The sequence below is a fragment of the Pelecanus crispus genome, chromosome 3 (assembly GCF_030463565.1).
Source record: "Pelecanus crispus isolate bPelCri1 chromosome 3, bPelCri1.pri, whole genome shotgun sequence".
In the NCBI taxonomy this organism is placed as follows: Eukaryota; Metazoa; Chordata; class Aves; order Pelecaniformes; family Pelecanidae; genus Pelecanus; species Pelecanus crispus.
Genome location: NC_134645.1, coordinates 30,867,478 through 30,886,623, shown reverse-complemented (window position 1 = coordinate 30,886,623; position 19,146 = coordinate 30,867,478). Strand labels below are relative to the sequence as shown.

The 19,146-nt window shown below is 36.5% G+C and overlaps 1 protein-coding gene across 5 annotated transcripts in view; it reads right to left on the bottom strand.

Annotated features, from left to right (window-relative positions):
* Window positions 1–19,146, bottom strand: part of CDC42BPA (CDC42 binding protein kinase alpha) — a 193,149-nt gene that overhangs the window by 24,007 nt on the left and 149,996 nt on the right. Inside the window, exons 21-31 of one of the 5 annotated variants that reach the window (XM_075706897.1) lie at window positions 17,251–17,327; window positions 16,024–16,071; window positions 11,035–11,073; window positions 7,766–7,885; window positions 7,132–7,212; window positions 4,888–4,993; window positions 3,988–4,124; window positions 3,213–3,352; window positions 2,255–2,336; window positions 854–1,070; window positions 43–105 (exon numbers count right to left, since the gene is read on the bottom strand). In XM_075706897.1, the coding sequence (XP_075563012.1) occupies window positions 43–105; window positions 854–1,070; window positions 2,255–2,336; window positions 3,213–3,352; window positions 3,988–4,124; window positions 4,888–4,993; window positions 7,132–7,212; window positions 7,766–7,885; window positions 11,035–11,073; window positions 16,024–16,071; window positions 17,251–17,327 (1,110 nt within the window). The remainder of the gene's footprint in view (window positions 1–42; window positions 106–853; window positions 1,071–2,254; window positions 2,337–3,212; window positions 3,353–3,987; window positions 4,125–4,887; window positions 4,994–7,131; window positions 7,213–7,765; window positions 7,886–11,034; window positions 11,074–16,023; window positions 16,072–17,250; window positions 17,328–19,146) is intronic. The other 4 variants (XM_075706895.1, XM_075706896.1, XM_075706899.1 and 1 more) reach the window with 4 other exon arrangements.

Below are 19,146 nucleotides of genomic sequence, written 5' to 3'. Positions count from 1 at the left end.
ATTTAATATTAGGGAAATTATTACCAGTTACTCATCTCTTACCGTCTTTGGTGACATGCACAACAAATAACCCTTCTTCATTCCCCAGAGCTATTCGTTCATGGTCTATGATATTAAGAAAAAAAACAACAAAAAAAGGATATTTTTCTTTGGAACTACTTCTTCAGCAATAGTGATAATTCTGGTTAACACAGACAGTTTTTTAATAACTTGAAATAAACAAATATAAAGCCAAACCCAACACATTCACATAACAAAAAAACACTGTTATCCTCCCAATCTTTCAAATTTCTGAAAAAATAAGTCTTTTCCCATTTCTCCTGTTAGTACAAGTAACAGCAGGAAATATTTTTCACAAACCATTTAGAGCACCTAAGTGTACTACCGACTTTGAAATAACTACAATACCATACTTAAATATTTAAAATATTTTATGCAGTAGCATTTAAAAGACTAAATTAATTCTCTGCTTTTATGTTTTCTCTCTGGTCCCACAAGCAGATTTTGTAAAGTCAGTGATTTACGTCTATTCTGTAGTGCTAATTTTGCCCAGTTAAGGAATTATGTTTACAGAATAACAAAACAGTAATGTCCAAATCTCAGTCAAAATTATTCATAATTATGAGTGTGTGTGAACAGGGGGAATATTCTTAAAGATCAGACAAAAGTACTGGGTAGTGAATTGCACTTCTCTCTCAAACCCATACACATTTCCATATAGGATAAAAACACTACATATTACTCTCTATTCAGTAGATAACACCATTCAACACATTTTTTTCAAAAAAAAAAAAAAAAGCATGCTTTTAGCATACCCATTGTTCTTAGAGCTTTCTTCTTATTCGTTTCATACCTATGATTGCTGCTGACTGTGTTGTTTTGATGAGGGGTAAGGTGCTGTCATAAGCTTCTTTGGGAACATAGACTGAGCGGTCTTTGAGTTTGTTCTTCTTCAATATCCTATGCAATTCATTCAGCACTCCTACCCACTTGCTTTTTTCATTCTCACCGTCTGCTAGAATCAGGATTGAACACTTATTACTGGATGCAGAGAGCTGGGAAGCTGTAACCTGGAAAATTTTAAAATATATATTTTAAGTCATAAGTGATAAAAAATTTCATCATGATCATTTTTACAAGGGTATCAGATGGCTATAAGTGCCCTTTTCATTAGCTGTCTGAACTAAGAATGCAAAAGTTTAGCCTTAGTTAATAGAAAATGCTCTATCTCAATCAAGAACCCACAGGAGAAAAACCTGTAGATGTAAAAAACTCAGCAAAGAATAGAGAAAACTTTGGCTTTATTCTAAATGCATCTGTATTTATTCTATAATTTGGAAATGTCTGTCCTAAATAAGATAGTCAATTGTTTCTCACAGCAATTTTATAATGAAAAGCATTTCTTACAAAGTATTCTGTATTTTTTTTTTTAAGACCAATAGTTTTCATTAATAATTTAATGCAATAAGAATGGTCTTTATGGAAGAACAATCTGTGATCCTTTTCATGTATTTGGTACAGATACTATAGATAAAAATGAAAGCCCCTTTTGTAGGTTTATCTCCACTCAGCATGCAGTGATGAACAAGTCTGCAAGCTGGAAAACAAAAGAGTGAAATACAATGGTATAGTAAAGAAATGATATGGGAATTAATAAGACACCAAAGATATTTCATTGAGGTCAAAGCTTCAACAGAATATCTAGCAAAAATAAGAAGAATATTAGAAAAGGTCAATGATGGCAAAATCCTGATACCAGATAATAGACACAAATTTTGATGAGCATTTTACACTAGATTTCTATACTGACTACCTGATGAATGGGATTTTTTAGAGATCCAATGCATATATACAAAGAAAGTACATAAAATAAAGGCTTCAGGAATAACACCACAAATTAAATTGAGAAGCAGAAGGCAACTTTAGGAAATGAAAGTGTAGAAGGTCATGCAGAGTAGAAGAATTCCAAATGACTAACAGGAGGTTGAGAAAAGTACATCTTATTGTGAAGGTTAAAAAAATAAAACCCACGTAAAGGGGAGATAAGAGCTTGTCTAAATGTACCAGTGCTATTTTTACCACAAAAATGATATATATACAGATCCTTATGCATTGCTGCTGCTGCCATGGATACCACACGGCCAGAACTTGCAAGGGAAATAAAATACTAGCAAGCTGTCAGTGAATGCACACTGTACATCACACTGTGAAACCCTGTACTTCTAGGTTACTCGGTTCAAGACGTAATACTTACCCTAAAGATACAGGGGATATCTTTTCGATTTGCATGGATGACATCTGAGGCCAAGACAGAACTCACTGAGAATTCTTCATCCCTTATGTAAACCACAAACATAATTGGAAAAGAGTTAAAGAGTAAAATCTGTATGTTTGGTTTTTACTTATATTTCTATAGTACCAATAGCCTTGTTTTGTGAAGGACACAAGAAGACAGTACTGAGATCTAATTTTTAAAATAATCCTTTCCTCTTTATCTGCAGATGAAACGCACAAATGCGATGTTGCATAATTAATTCCTGGTAAATGCTGATGGAGATAAATCTATTCGGAGTATCTGTTCTTTTGTCTGTTTAAATTAAAACCTTTTTTTAAAAAAATAAAAATAATCAAACTTAAAAAATAAGCCTGGACCAAGAACACCTCTCCAACTCTTTCATAAAAATCCAAACTCACTATAAGCTACAAGCTAAAGCTGTTTAAGACTTCCTGGATAAACTAACCTAGTTCAGAGATGAGCTTTACTTAGTTGGTATGTTAAATGTTCTTAACCTTTAATGAAATTGGCATATTTCAGTAATACTGAAGACAGTGGGAACAAACTATTTAGCCCTTCTGAATCAAAAATTGTATTACTTCTATCCCATAACAAAGTTTTATCTGTCTTTCAAAACTCAACTCCAAAAGAATGTATTTTTCTTCTTTATTCATTCCAGATCTTCTACACATCTGAACAGATGCATTTTGGCACATGATGTAGTAATGGAAGTTTAAATTGCCACATATGAACACAGAAGTGTAGTTCAGGCTAACTGCAAACACTACTTTTTTCTGGAAAATTAGGGGCTCTCAACATGGATTACAATGTTTCATAGAAGTTCTGGAGCTTGCTTACTGATTTCACAAAAAGAAAAAGCAGAAAAAAAACCTCCCAGTGCCTCTGAAAAGCTCCAACTCAGCACCAAACAGCTTACCTCATGTCTATGACCTGACTCACTATCACGCTGGGCTGGGATGCTTTTCCTTCTGCTACATCATATAGGAAGAGTTTAAAATCACAGATCACTGCCAGTGCTCTCTGCCAACCTTTCTTTACTCCAGCCGGTTTTGGTACCTTTAGCAAAATAAATTCTGATCAACTCTCTGTAAGTTTGCATGCAATCAAAAATCAGACAGACAGTATAAAAATCAATTCTCTCATCTAGGCTGACAAGCTTTTATTCAGTGATAATGTTAAGCAAGTAAGAGCATCAAACACAGCCACACAGACACCACAACATATTATTTAAAAAATTCATAGCACCACAGATTTTTTCTTCTTATTTCCCAAACTCATTCAAACCTACATTAACTAATATAGAGAAAGAAACCCATCTCTAGTTGGTCAACTATGGCCAAAACTATGTTGAGTAATTTTTTTAGTATTTATGTACAAGTATCCACATCAATGACCCTAGACAGTACTAGCATCAACAGAAAGACTAAAAAACTCACAGGCCCTGGAAGATTAGCTGATCTCTAGAGATGGACTGTTTGAGACCAACTCAGAGCACAATGGCTGACAGAGATGGGAGAGAGAATTACTGTTGAAAATGCTAAGAGTTGCTTTGTGAAAATTTAGGTCTAAGTTTCCAAACTGTTACCTTAATTGAATCCATCCCCCACCACACCCCAGTCAGAGTTTAACACCAGCTCCAGAAAACAACAAATTTAATCTAAGTGCCCCAAACGCAGCTACTTGATACTTACTCGGACATGTCCTTCGTAAGCTGTTCCTATGCCTTTCTGTGGATCTATTCCCAAAGGTCCCTTAGTCTGTTCGGGAGGGATCGGACATACTGCAGGAGCCTTGTCTGCACAGGTCACGTGGCAAGAGAATGCACATACTTGTGAGAAGGAGAAGAAACAAAAAGATTTGATGGTCATTTTTTGTGCAAGGCAAAAGCTATGATAATGATGATGACATTTATAAAGGAATCCTCTCTTTTTTTGACCAACAACTGAGTAGTTTCACTGAACTTTGCTACACTGCAACAGAAATGTAAGTGTGCACAGCAGCAGTTCATGATTTTATCTGCTCTAAATTCTGATTTTCTCATTTTCAGAGATGTATGGATACACAGTCTGGTTTCATCCAGGTAAGAAAAAGCCTAATCAGAAGCTCATACTGAGATAATGTCTATGATTTCCTCTAGGTCCAACTCTACTAGTAAACAAATAGCTGGATACTCCTCGAAATAATGAGTGTCATTCTGTGTACATACAAACCTAGACTAAATTAGTCCTGGAAAGAAGCAAAACTGGTACTGAATGGCAAAGCTGGCTTACATTTTGCCCTCAGTCAGAAAGCAAAGCTGCTGTCGGCATACTTCACCACTGACTGTGGCCCCTTATTGCCATTTTAAGTCAACTCAACTAAGCTCTTCTACCACCAACTCGAATAAGTATGTCCCCAGACAACTAGATAATCTGTTACGTAAGATGTTCAAAGTGTTTGGCTTCTACTGTTAAAAGACTGAAGCATAAGAATATATTCTGCTATTCAAAACACAAACAGAAGGCTCCTGCACTATTATACCACAGCATTTACTGTGCAATTTGCACCTATAAGAACTTCAGTTCACATTTCCTGCTTTCAGAAGCACTTACCTTCACAAGTACAGCCCTGTCGTATTAAACCGACCATCAGAGATGTGCACTGATTGCATTTTGTTGGTGTATTAAATGATTTCACTACAAACTGGTGGGCTTTAGGCTGCGAAACAAGCATACAAGGATGTTAACACCTGTAACAATTCTGAAGAGAAGTTATTTTTTTTTCACAGACGTAAGAGTGCATAGGTGCATTTAAAAAGGTAGCTTATTTGTGTTTGCTGAAATGAGATCTGAGCTCCTAACACATGGGCTGAAAAAAAATTCCTTATCAGTACTCATTACTGATAATTTAAACCATCCTCTGTAAATGGAACCCTGGAAACTGGACCTTATCTCAGAACATGAGTTTGCTTCCATTGCAGATAGGAAAGTTGCCAAAATTATTCCATTACACTCTAGAAGTTGAACATGTGTGTGTGTATATGCTTGGTGGGCACCTAGCGGCCAGCCAAGATCAACCCACTGCAGTATTTTCTAAGCTGCAAATTCAGTGCTCCTCTGTAAGGAGTGCTGCCTTAGTTCAAATAAAAATATCAGACTTTTTCAAAATTCTAATTTTTATACCAGAAAGCACGACAGAGTTCAGTTTTATGGCGTCAGGCACAGCCAATTTCAGAACATCCAATTTAAAAGCAAGAGTACAGATGAAGTTGATTTTGAAAGGGCTTCTTTTCTTGTTAGTTCTTGGGAACACAGACTACACGAATTAAGTGTTCTAATTCTCTCCTCTCAAGGAAGGCAGCGCTGATGCTATGATATCAAGGCTAAATGACTACGTAATGTGGTAGTATGATTCATAAAAGGCCTTATACAAAATCCAGGAAGCTGCTTTGCTTTTCTAAAAAAAGTCCCAGCTAAGTAACAACGGGTAGGTGGAGAAAGGATACAGCATAGGGTGAACACAAAGGCAGTCCAAAAAGCCTGGATAATGTACGTGATCTGAAATAAGACAATTTTGCAGACTGCTTTAATGAGTAGGTATATTAAAATTTTATTCACTTTCCTGTTTTTCACAGCATAAGATACCGCAGCTAAGGGCTCAAACTTCATCCATATTTAATGACAGTTTTACTGTTACAATGGAAGCTTTCTGTCTACAGATAGATGTCTTGTTTTGAAACTTGCAGGAAAACAATACTTCGCTTTAAAAACTGATGCAATCATAAAGTACAAAGGTTTTTAGGGAACTCAATAAATTAGAAAGCCAATCATTACTTACCGAGCAAAATATTTGCAAAAATGAAACGATGTGCATAGTAAAATCTGTTTCACATGATTCCAAGTGTACTTAGGGTATTTTTTTAATTGATCTACTAAGATGTTGCCAACAGAACACTGTCTGCTCAAACTTTTGAGCTTTCCTTTATACAATGAAGTCTTTCGCTATTTTGCAATTTATCAAAGCAGAGAAACAGATCTATTAGAAAGACTCTACTTCATTGATTAGTTGCAGAAAAACTGTCATTTTTTTAAAAATATACAGAAGATTCCTAAGCCATCAAGGCACTTCTGAAAGTTTTATGAGAAATTATTTCCTTTAATAGCTTGTATCTTATTCCTCATTTGCTTGAATACACACAATCCACTGTGAATTAGCATACACTGACTGGCTTATTTGGCCAAAAGCAGAATGATTTCAACAACTGATGTAAAATCAGTACTTATGCAAGTGAAAAGCCAGAAGACAGAAAAACTGGAATTCCTTCTCCCAGCCCAGTGCTGCAGTGCTAGCTGTAGTGCTCACTCTACATTGCTTACAAAAAAAATGCAAATCTACAGTTTAATTTTAGGCTTACTCTTTGCCTTTTCTCAAAAATAAGCATCTAATTAGCACACAGATGTGCTAATCTGAGACTGGCCCCCAGTGACATCAGTTTTGTTCTACGCAGAGGATAGAGGCATGTTAGTCAGACAAGGGCTGGAAAACACTCTCTTTCTAGGAAGCCTCTTTTCCTTTCTTCACATTCTGATTCATTTATCTCTAGTGTCCAAACTACTGTTTTTCCTACAATCAAATGCCTGTGTGCTGCTACAGTGGAAAGCCTAGTACAACTTGTCACACCACATAATGTAAGAATGAGGAGTTTTAAATTTTAGAAAGCAATCAGCTTGCATATAAACAACCCTTCTAGGCAGTTCTGGTAATATTACTGTGATAAACAGTCCTCCTGAAGCTGTTGCCCAGAAGTGGTATTTTCCCCCTTCCTACATAAAAAGTGTGAACGCTTGACTGAATACCTTTGGTGCAGAGAGTCCCGATCCAATATATGCTGTCCTCATGGTTGGTGTGTGAATTGAACGGGGAGGATGATCTGTAACCTGAACATAGTCCCCAAAGGATCAATAAGACATCAAATACACACTATCAAACATAACTTGAATAAAGTAAAAAGACTACAACGTCCCGTCTTAAACATCTGACTGAATCTTTTCTAATGTAAAATAATCAGAGAGTTAAATTTTTTAACAGCGAAAGGGGATACAGTTGCAGAGCCTGGCTAATATTTCGTATGGACAAGACTTTCAGCAGGACTCCGAAGTGAGCTCTTACAAACTACAGTATAACATCAACTTTGTGCCAACATTTCTTAAATATTCATGACTGATGATATGTTATGAAGAGAGACTGTATCTAATAATTGATTCAACACAGTTCCTATCCCTAATCAATTAACTGTATGTGAAGGAAATGCAACATTCCCCAGAATACAGTTCACCACTAGCGCAGAAGGCGATTATAAGGTCCTCAATAATCTCGCTGCAGAGGAGTGAGCTTCATTCTAAACAAAAGGATTTGCAATAGCAATTTTATGAGTGAAATGTTACTCCTAAAAAAAAAAAAAAAGACAAAAATTTGTCAACACTGAAGTACCTCGATTGGTTCAATCTCGCTAGCTGTAGAAGGAGACCTTGATCTTGAATGGAGGTGAGATTTGCTATCTTCATCCCGTGATGGAGTATTAGACAATGTAAAATTCTCAACTGAATCAATCTAGGAGAACAATTCAAGAGAAAAAAAACAAAAACAAAAAAACGAAAAAATAAATCAAAGACTTCATTAAAAAAGAATTCTCAGTCCTTACCAAAATAAGATATCGGAGCAGTGGAATTCCTGAGAGAACTGACAGGATAAAAGTTCAGTTCTAAGCAACTTCCTAATTAAAGTACAAAATGCAATGAAAATTATTGAATATGAACACGCCAAGGCATCTGCTTAGAGGTAAGCACATGCATAAGAGCTGCTAGTTCAGGGACCTGATGAACACTTGAAGAGACTTGTAATTCAGCATTTTTAAAGGGTGAATATTTTCTAAACACTACTGGGTTTCATCCACTGGTAGCAGAGATTTGTTAGAAGTGAATTCCCATATAGCCCATGTAAATCACTGCAAACAATTTTAGGAGAAAATAAGGAGAAAAGGCAGAGCAAATAACATATTTCCTGAGGTCAGCGTTAATTATATTCACAGAGAACTGAGGGGTTTTTTTGTATGCCATTTGAACTACAAAAACATCCTTACCAGGAATACAGTTTCTTCAGGGGAATATTTTCCTAGTCCTTGTAATACAATGAAACTAAGCCCAACACAGAACTACACTGAACGGCAAGGCATATAGGTACAACAAGGTATCTTGGATAACAAGTCATCTTTTGTCAGTGCAACTGGAAAATCAGAGAATGCAGGATTTTTCCTTGAAAACAAGACATCTCCTCATCAAAGTTGCTATGTAAATTTATATTTTTTTTTTTTTTTTTTTTTAAATTACAGCGAGATGAGGATGCTTTTCTCCACTAATAATAAAACTAAAAGCTGGAGGCCTACAGAAGGCTCCATTGCATGCCTGGCTTTTCTGGAGCAATACTATCATTAGTTCCCCATTGCTAAGGATTTGGCTAGCTTGCACACAAACTAAAATATGCAGCGACATTTACAGAAAGCATTTGAACATTCCAGTGTTTTTTATCTCATCTGCCATTGACATCATACTAAGAGTTCCACAAATTTTACTGCTTTTTGGGAATAAAATACATTGCCAAGCCAATCTTAATACATGCATATACGGTCCTGTTCCCCAGAAACTCAGTTATGGTAGTGAACAGGTGCAGTTGCTGGTTTGGGTTTTTTTTTTCCTCCCCCTTTTTTGTTTTAAATTTAAATAGTAGTAAGTTAAATTTGATGGCTTCTAGTTTTATCACAGCCTTCAAAAAAATTATGTAGTGGAAAATGCTCATCAGCTTAATTAACTTAGGCATATTAAGATGCCTGCAAGTATTTCTGTATTGAAAACAGGAAACTCTCACACTGGGATACAGCTGTTTTCTACACATAGATCATGTTTCAAGCATTGAGGCAAAAATTAGCAGTAAAGCAAACATTTTGTGCTCAGATTTATCAGAAGCAAGTAATAATTGGAAGCTTTATCCAGTATTAGAAACATTGATGCCTTTAAGTAGCAAATCCCCAGACACAGAACACACTTTCAATTATTTTAAACTTTTTTTTTTTATCAAGTCTAAACATGTGATAACTTGGAGTCCACTCAAAGACTATTTAACCTTGAACAATTCTTAGAAGTGTTATTAAAAAATAAGCCCAATGAATAACTACAGGCAAATTTTTCACAGCAAGAAACAGACATTCCTTTTCTTCTGCAAGTTAAACTCAGAGATATAATCTATCATTTCATAAATGTTTCCAGATACTCCAAAGGCTTTCCCTTTCAAAGTAGCATCTGCATACCAGAGAATTTTCATGGTGTCTCTTAAAAAATTTAGTACAAGCATGATATGAATGATGGAACTTTTCTGGAATGTGCTACAAAGCCTTTGTGGTTGAAGACAACTGCTGAACCAGTAACAAATGTATTTTTACTTTACTTATGAACATAAAAAGCCCACAAAACACACAGAATCTGATCTACCATTACAGAATTTGAAGGGAATTTAACCACTACCTTTACTGCAGAAACAGGGCTTTAAGCTGTATTGCTGCAGTAGTCTCCACATTCCTTGCTTCAGTGAGAAGAATTAAGAACAAAAGCAACCTGACTCAACTATGGCCAAAAGCTTATGTGGACTGTATTAACACCAGTAAAATTAGTTTTAGCTTTAAACTAATCCCCTGGATTATCAAAAGCATATTTCAGTATTTCCTACAAAATTTTAATAGCCTTGTCATCTTCCACAGGACTGTGCTTAGTTGTCTACACGGTGTCACCTGTGTAGGTCTGAGCGAAAGCTGGCCAGTGTATAAATACATCTTGAAGAGAGATAAACTTCTGAATTGGAGCCACAGCCGACAAAAACAAGCAGTTACTGTAAGCTTGCCTAAGACAGTGAGCAGTGTGCATAGGTAAGGTCATTATTAGACCTGTTGGGCATTATTGCTTATTTATTGAATATTCAATATAAATGCTTTGTATGCTTTCCTATTCCTATTATCATATGTGTATAAAAGAAACAAAAGTGGCATTATGAGTTTAAAATGGATGTAGCGTACCTGGTATGAATTCAGTCTGACAAAGCTTTGATAACACCATGTTTAAAAACCTACCTTGATTTTTGAAACTATATCATAGAGCTTTCCAGCTTAACAAACTACAACACATCCAACTCCCTTTTCCTTGTATGAATTTTTCCTGCCCTCTCTGATGCTCCAATTTACTCAATTCCCCACTCCCAGTTTATTTATCTCTGTACTTTGGTATTTTCTATCATTTGCTATGGCATGCCTCCCAAATGCCAAACTTCTACCTTCTATAGGCAATTCCCATAACTCAACACATGTCCTCTGCTAAGGGCAAGGAAACAAACAGGCTCTCATTTAGTATTTATTCATCTTCCCAACCTGCATCTACCTGATCAGCTTTCACAAAGAACTTGAATATTGAAATGAGAAAGTACCCAAAGCATCTTCCTCAGTTACTGTGATATTCTGCTCATAGAATTACCAGATGAAATACTCCAAAAGCTTTTAGCCCACAGCTGTAAAACAACAAAAAGCACAGCAGCAGCAGCAGCGAACAGTAGCAGCAGCACAAGACATGCAGTGAGGTAAATACACGATCCATACATTAAACAAAGGCATGTACACAACAGGCAAAAAATAAAGGGCCACATAGAGTAAGACAGCCTCTTACACGTCTGCCTTTGTTAGCTGGAATACAGGAAGGAGAGCGCTTTAACAAAGAAAGGAGGAGAATATGTTACAAAACCAAACAGTGACACACACATCAGAATTCGTTGCTCTGTACCTCCAGAGGTAGTGTTTAGACACACACAAACATGTTCATTTTTAGAAGTATTTTGAAAGCAAGATATTCTGGGGCAATAAGAGGGAAGAAACATCAAAAAAAAAGAGCAGTTATTTTAAAGTCTGCAGTTTTACACTGGGCAATAGCAGTGAAACTGCAGACTACATTACACTAATAACTTGCAGTTAGCATCTCTGTACTTTAAATAAGATGAATAAAGCAATCTCTTGGAGGCGCAATATGTTCAATTTAAAGTATCATTAAGAACCAGAATTATTCTAAACTTAATTATGAATGTGCAGGTACAGTCAGGGCTCTCACCACACACTACTATGGCTTATTCTATTTAATAATGAGAATTCAGAACATGATTTATTCTGTGGTTATTTACAAAGTTCACATTTGTTTAGTTTAACCAAAGCCCACAGGGACTGCATGCGATGACAGATTGCAGGAGAATTTAAGAAATCTATTTTTAATTTGTAATGTGTTGATAACAGGGGAAAAATAATATTTTCTAGCAAGTGGGGAAAATAATTTTATCAAGGGAAAATGGGATTCCATTTTATTGATATTAAATAATCACAAATTCATCTTTAAATAAAACAAGTTGATTGCTTCTAGTAGCTAGTGAGATACACAAAGATCCACCTGGCAAAAAACCAAAACCCAACTCTTCCATTACCAGACACTTCTAGTGAACACACGAGACTTAACACCTAGACGACATTACTGAGAGACAGCCTGCAACACACAGGAGAAACAGCAGCAAAGAATTTGAAATTAGTGTATTAGAGTCGTGGGGGGTGACTTCCAGGGACAGCAAAATCCATTCCTCCCCCCCTTTGCACCTTCCTGTGTGCACAGGAGATACAAGGATTGTTTCTGAATGCATGGGCTTTCGCAGCTATGAGGATTTAGGCACCAGTTCTGCCAACCTGACCAAGTATCTTTTCAAGCAGGGACAGCTGGTACCAACAGTGACTGCTACTCATCTGAAGAGTGAGCTCCCACTTTCCTTGCTCAGCACCTGCAGGCTACAGAGGCAGCAGGACATCTATTTTTACTTCTCTCCAGTAGAAATTGCAAAACTACTGTTTTTGTCATTGAAAAAATCAGAATTAACTCCAGTCATTCACAGAGTGCTATAAACAATTATGTCATTTGGATGGCAGACACACAAGACATACCTACCCTAGTAAACTCCAAATGTAATCAGTGGGCCAAACTCAGTGCTGCTTACACATCTCTGTTTTAAATAGACTTCAGAGATCTTGCAGAGAGTGCTATGGAACTGCAACTGCATATTATTTTATGCTCTCTCTGTCATTTCTTAACGAGGCACAAAGGTTGAAGAAACAATACGTGCCATTAGTTCTATTTACTCTGGGTTCTTGATTACAGGAGAGGCTTTCCTGAAACCCATGAAATATTGCATGAATCTGACCTGAGGACTTCTAATTCTTCCTTGGACTTAACATAAAGAATCTCCACACTTCTCAGGTTTGACTGAACACAGATTAATTCTTCTTGAGATGCTGCAAGAAACACTGCCCTTCAAGGCAACTACTGTCAAAAAGAGACATTGGAAAGGGAATGGAGGTCACATCCAGTGGGAGGGGATTTTTAATACCCTTATTTTCATTTAAGTCTGCCTAATAGATTGATAGTGGACCACCTCAATGAGCTAAAACATAAATAACCATTCATTTTGGTAATTCAGAGACTATATATTATGAACCTCTCCATGAATGAATGAAGTTGGGGCCAGTCTTGCTTAATATCTTTACCAATGATCTGGATGAGGGGATTGAGTGCACCCTCAGTAAGTTTGCAGATGACACCAAACTGGGTGGGAGTGTCGATCTGCTCGAGGGTAGGATGGCCCTGCAGAGGGACCTGGACAGGCTGGACCAATGGGCTGAGGCCAACTGTATGAGGTTCAACAAGGCCAAGTGCTGGTTCCTGCACTTGGGTCACAACAACCCTGTGCAACGCTACAGGCTTGGGGAAGAGTGGCTGGAAAGCTGCCTGGCTGAAAAGGACCTGGGGGTGCTGGTTGACAGCTGGCTGAACATGAGCCAGCAGTGTGCCCAGGTGGCCAAGAAGGCCAACAGCATCCTGGCTTGTATCAGGAATGGTGTGGCCAGCAGGAGCAGGGAGGTGATTGTCCCCCTGTACTCAGCACTGGTGACGCCGCACCTGGAATACTGTGTCCAGTTTTGGGCCCCTCAATACAAGAAAGACATTGAGGTGCTGGAGCGTGTTCAGAGAAGGGCAACAAAGCTGGTGAAGGGTCTGGAGCACAGGCCTTATGAGGTGCGGCTGAGGGAACTGGGGTTGTTTAACCTGAGAAGAGGAGGCTGAGGGGAGGCTTTATCACTCTCCACAGCTACCTGAAAGGAGGTTGTAGTGAGGTGGGTGTTGGTCTCTTCTCCCCAGTAGTTAGCGATAGGATGAGAGGAAATGGCCTCAAGCTGCATCAGAGGAGGTTTAGATTGGATATTAGGAGAAACTTCTTTACTGAAAGAGTGGTCAAGCATTGTAACAGGCTGCCCAGAGAGGTGGTGGAGTCACCATCCCTGGAGGTGTTCAAAAAACGTGCAGACGTGACACTTTGGGACATGGTTTAGTAGGCATGGTGGTGGTTGGGTTGACAGTTGGACTGATGATCTTAGAGATCCTTTCCAACCTTAATGATTCTATTCTAGTTTTACTTTCATTAAAAAATAATCCAGCCACCAAGCCAGAAAACATGAAATTAATTATTACTCTACCCTTAATTGGTTTAGTCATGAACTTGGCAGTGTTAGGTTAATGGTTGGACTTGATGATCTTAAAGGTCTTTTCCAACTTAAACGATTCTATGATTCTAAGTAATTGTCCAATAAATGAAAGATGCAGAACTGACTTTAAGCACAAGTCAACTGTCGTCTTCTGCAGTTTTGCCAGATGAGAAAGAATTCTGCCCCAGTGTTAAGAGACGTTAGCCCCTGGCCAGTCCAGTCCAGAAATGTACTCTTGCTCAATGCAACTGAGAACAGGGGAAGTTTGATTCTGCATGTAGTAAGTCATCTACCTGCAACAATACACACATTAATGCCTGTAGTTTTACCCAAGACTAAAAGGTAGGTATCTGAAAAGATTTGATCTGGGTGGACCAATCAAGAAGAATGTCTTAAAGGATGTACTCCAACAGTTGAAAAATTATTCACTCGCATAGATTAAAAAAAAGTGATTTTATCAAAATGCCTGTGAAAAAGATATGTTGCCTTCTTTAAAAAAAAAAAAAAAAAGAACCAACAACAAATACAAAATAAAGTACTGATGTCCTTCAAAACTAACTAGATAGCAACCAGTAAAATTTTCTTGTACAAAGTTTCCCCTTGCAAAATAGAACACTATCAGCTACTCTGCCACATACGTACTTTATTTCTCTTTTAATAGATTTTAGGACAAGAGTATTAGATTTTTTTCAAGGTAGCTTTCTATGAAAAAACCTGCTGATACAAACTAAGTGTTCCTAATACTCAGGCAACATAGAGAACACTTCCTTAATCCAGATAAAGGATATAAATATTATTTATTTATTGTAGATTTAACATGACAGGAAACTGTACTCTCATTTTTTTCATGTAAGAAAATTCCAACAGTATCAGCACAACAGTTTTCTATATGCTATACAAAAATGCAGGCCAATACCTTCTACTATGGTACCACAGATGTACCTTCTCATTTTGTCTATGGTATATACCTGATTTACAGAAGAAAAGCATCTAGAAGAAAAGCATCTAGAAGAAAAGCATCTAGAAGAAAAGCATCTAGAAGAAAAGCATCTAGAAGAAAAGCATCTAGAAGAAAAGCATCTAGAAGAAAAGCATCTAGAAGAAAAGCATCTAGAAAAAAAGCATCTAGAAGAAAAGCATCTAGAAGAAAAGCATTCTTTCAGTTTGTGAAAGGAAATGCAATCAGTAGAATAGGCCCATATACTATACCCTCTTTATTACACCCTTCACAGCAGACATTTCTAGACTAAGATTAATTATATCACAGTTTAATGCAAATAGGATTATACTGTTTTAAATATGTACGTATAAATATGTGTGCACGTGTATACACATATATACAAGTACACACTGATGTACATACATATCTACAGAGTTGTAACGAATGGTTCTCTATCATGGATGCATAGTATATACTTTGATTTTAAAAAGCTTATTATTGTTTACTTTTAGGTGCCTACTACTTCAGTCTGGAAGAAATATAATACAGTCATTTTTCAGCTTTTAACTCAATTCCCTTATTATGCAATTAACTAGGGTAAATATTTAAACACTGCCCTGACAGAAAACTAGCAGATCAAATGGCAATAAAAAGTAGTAAGTTCACTTCAGCTGTAACGAAAATTACTTCGTACAGTATAGGCTAAAAAGCAGACAAACTTTTATTTGAGCAAACAGAAATTAACTGTATGCAAGGAAAACATTTGCAAAGTGATCAGAAAACTTTTGGAAACAACTAAGGACAAAGTAATAATATGAAGCAATAGAACTAAATGAAATAAATGTGCCAGTGATTTTGGAACAATTTTCCATGGGCCATATCAGTAGATAAGGCCCAAAAGCAGCTTCTCCCCATTAGAAAAACTGTTTGTAATTAAGAATTCTTCACCTGCACCTAAAGAAAAACATTTACTTTAAAACTGAACATCTATCTATATAAATAGGTGTAAGTATGCTATTATAGAAATATTCTGTTCTCCACTGCACTTGTAGATTTTTTAAGTTGACTGCATTAATGTTTGAATATTTCAAATGAATCAACTAATCTCTGTTATTGAGGGATTTACTGGTTTGAAAGTCAAAGACTTACGTCATCCATAAAATCAATCAATGAGGATGAAGAGGAGGAAAAGGAATCCTATTTTAATGAAAACAGCAGTAAAAAAAAAGAGAGAAAGAGATGGATGAAGAGAACTGTTCAGTATAAATAAAAGTGCAAAAATAAAGAACTGTAAATAACAAATGCCAGTAACAGTTACCTCAGCAAGTTTTCATTAATTGCCTTTCATAGACAATTAACCAATAAACTACCTGTATAAAACCCAATGTTTTTCCAGCATTCCCTCAATAAAATAAATATTCCTACACTCCAACAGGATTTTTATATTGAAAGTAACTTATAAGATCAATAATTAAAAAGCAAATTTAAAAATGGTATTAATTGTGAAGACTTCAAGAGAGAACAATGAATTAACAACTACACAATGAAAAGAAAGTAAATTTTGGAACATCAGTAACATCAGGGATTACGCTCTTTCATAGCTAAATGTGATGATCCTGTACACCCATCAGGAAAAAACACAGGGGCAAATTTTAGACCCATGTATAACTGTAAAGATGGTGCCTTGTCCCCTCTGAATTCAGTTTGACCAATATTTCACCCCAGCTGTTCTTCTAAAAGAAAAATGATGCATTGCTTACTGTTGATTAAAAGTACTGATTACTGAAGGTATGAAATGTATAGCATCATTTCAATTTTTTTCTTCCAGGTTTTCTACCTAAACTGGTCTTTTGTCTAAAAGTGACAAAGGAATTAAACAGATTTATTTTTTAAGCATATAGGATCTGGGGAGAGGAGATGAATAGTAATTATCTGGATTTTACGGATCTGTATAAAAGGAACAGAAGATGAAAACAACTTAATAAATATACGGTACCAATGACTTCATGGAATACATTCAAGGATTATTTACGTATTTTCTCTCATTTTTACCAAACCAGTATCCGCATTATTTAGCGTTTTTCTGAATACAAAGAAAGGAGATTTGAACAACTACGCTTTTCATGTTCACTACAAAAATCAGAAAAATTTCTGCATTCAAGGTTTCAGAGAGAATTCATTATGACTACTAGTGTTCAAGAGAAGACAGCCAGCATTGCAAATGACAAACAATTCTCACATATTATTATACACAAATATAAATGCGGCAATATGTTTAAAATACAGTAGCAAACTCTCAGCAAATATGCATATAACCTGCGCGTAACAGCAGTAGTTCCACTGGCTAACAGAGAGTTAGAATAGCTGTACACTTACTTCAAATTGATCCAGAGCAGAGGTAGGCGCATTCAAAAATGCCAAGAAAGAATTCTGTGAGTCTTGGTGCTTTACACCTAGAAAACAGCAGCAGGTTTTTAAGCTACAGAAAAATGACCTTTTCATGGAGGACCTTTGCCTTGCTGAATCAGGGTTTGAGTATCCACCTGAACCACCTATGTTTTTTGAAATGAGTTGCCACATTCGGTCTGTTTTCCAGAGTAAAAGATTTTTTTAACAGGCACATACCCACTAAGCAAGCAGCATATGTTTAATTAACCTTTTCCAAGCTAGGATGTGTGTGGTGTAATTTCAACATGAAAACATACTGTATGTACGTGTCTGTTATGCAGAAGGCACAGGTTTCTAACGTGCTTATGTCCATTTGCAACATGTGCTGCACGACATACAGGCATACGCACTAACACAGCAGGTGTCATCCCCACTCTAGTCACTCGCTGGATAGCCTACCATGACAAGGCAGCTTTAGCAAACAGTGAGGTTCCACAAAAACGTACAGAACAGGCTGTCTGAGGAACACACTGCGTTTCCAAATAATACGAGTTCCTTAAACCATGCTCTATGCCTCTCTGCCACCTCTCACTTTTGAATGTCCAGGAGTAACAGAATCCTGGGTGAAGCTTCAAATGTCTCTGTCACGCTACACCATTTACACGGTTTTCAGCCAGTAAGCAGAGCAGGAACGCTGCATCCTCTGGAGCTGCAGAGGCTGGCACATCTTGACTGTTATTTTAACTTGCTTCAACTAATACATTTTTTTTCTTCTTTTCTTTGGGGAATAATTCAAGTTGCTGTGTGGGTGTTTATAAATCACAGATGTGTACAAACTCTACCTTCCTGAACACTATAAATACATTATATATATACACACTTATTATGGGCAGAGCCTGCAGGTCTGCGTGCATCCCAAAGGAGTGATGCTATCAAAGGTCACTTATTTCTTTTAAAAAATGTCAGCATCTTGCTCTAACTGGCCATATCACCCTGTTTGCTCTAACTATAACCCACAGTGAATAAAGAAGTTACAAAGAACCCTTTCCTCTTCAAAACATAAATATGCTGAAACCCCAGTAAAAGACTAAAAACAATTCTCAAATTACCTGCTACTTTACAGAATAATTATTAGCACTCTTTTTCCCCACCCTCCTCAGTTTCTGGAACACATTTAAAAAGAACAAAGGATTCAAGTGCTAATCTAAGTAATCCCTTCCTAGAAATCAATTTCCACACACAGGAAGTTACTCTACCACTGTACATTGACTACATTTGAATCCTCTATACAGTTCATGATTCAAACATCAATATATTTCTTCTTATAAGAGAAACCTAAGTCCAAAGATAGTAAGGATTTTGGATTAAGGTATATTTCTATCAAAATATTTGAATAGTTGCAGTAGAATCCTATTAATCTACTTCTGGCAAAAAGCATAACAACTAAGTTTTCCTTGAACAGTACATTTTCTTTTTTTTTTTTTTTTTTTTTAAAGAAAAGAGTAAATGTTTATCTCTTTTCACAAAAACAGTGAGGTTTTCAACACTTGAAAAAATACAGGGTAAAATATTAATTATAAATTCTTAACATTGTTTATGCAGAGGAAGATTTCAGAAGCCAAATAACCATGCATAATATTTAAGACAGTTCAAGAATCTATAAATGAAAGCTAAACATGACAAAGCATTATTGTCTCCGGGGAGACATTATCAAGAGTTCCTCTCCAAGCACTTGGAAGAAGCATAATCCTGGTATCAGTGCTAAGCATCAAGATGAACAAGTATCAATTCCTTAAGTCTTATTTCCTAATCAGCACCAGTAATTTTTTATTGTTCTGCATAGGTTTGTATTATATTTACCAGTCAACCAGCACTTGGAGGCCT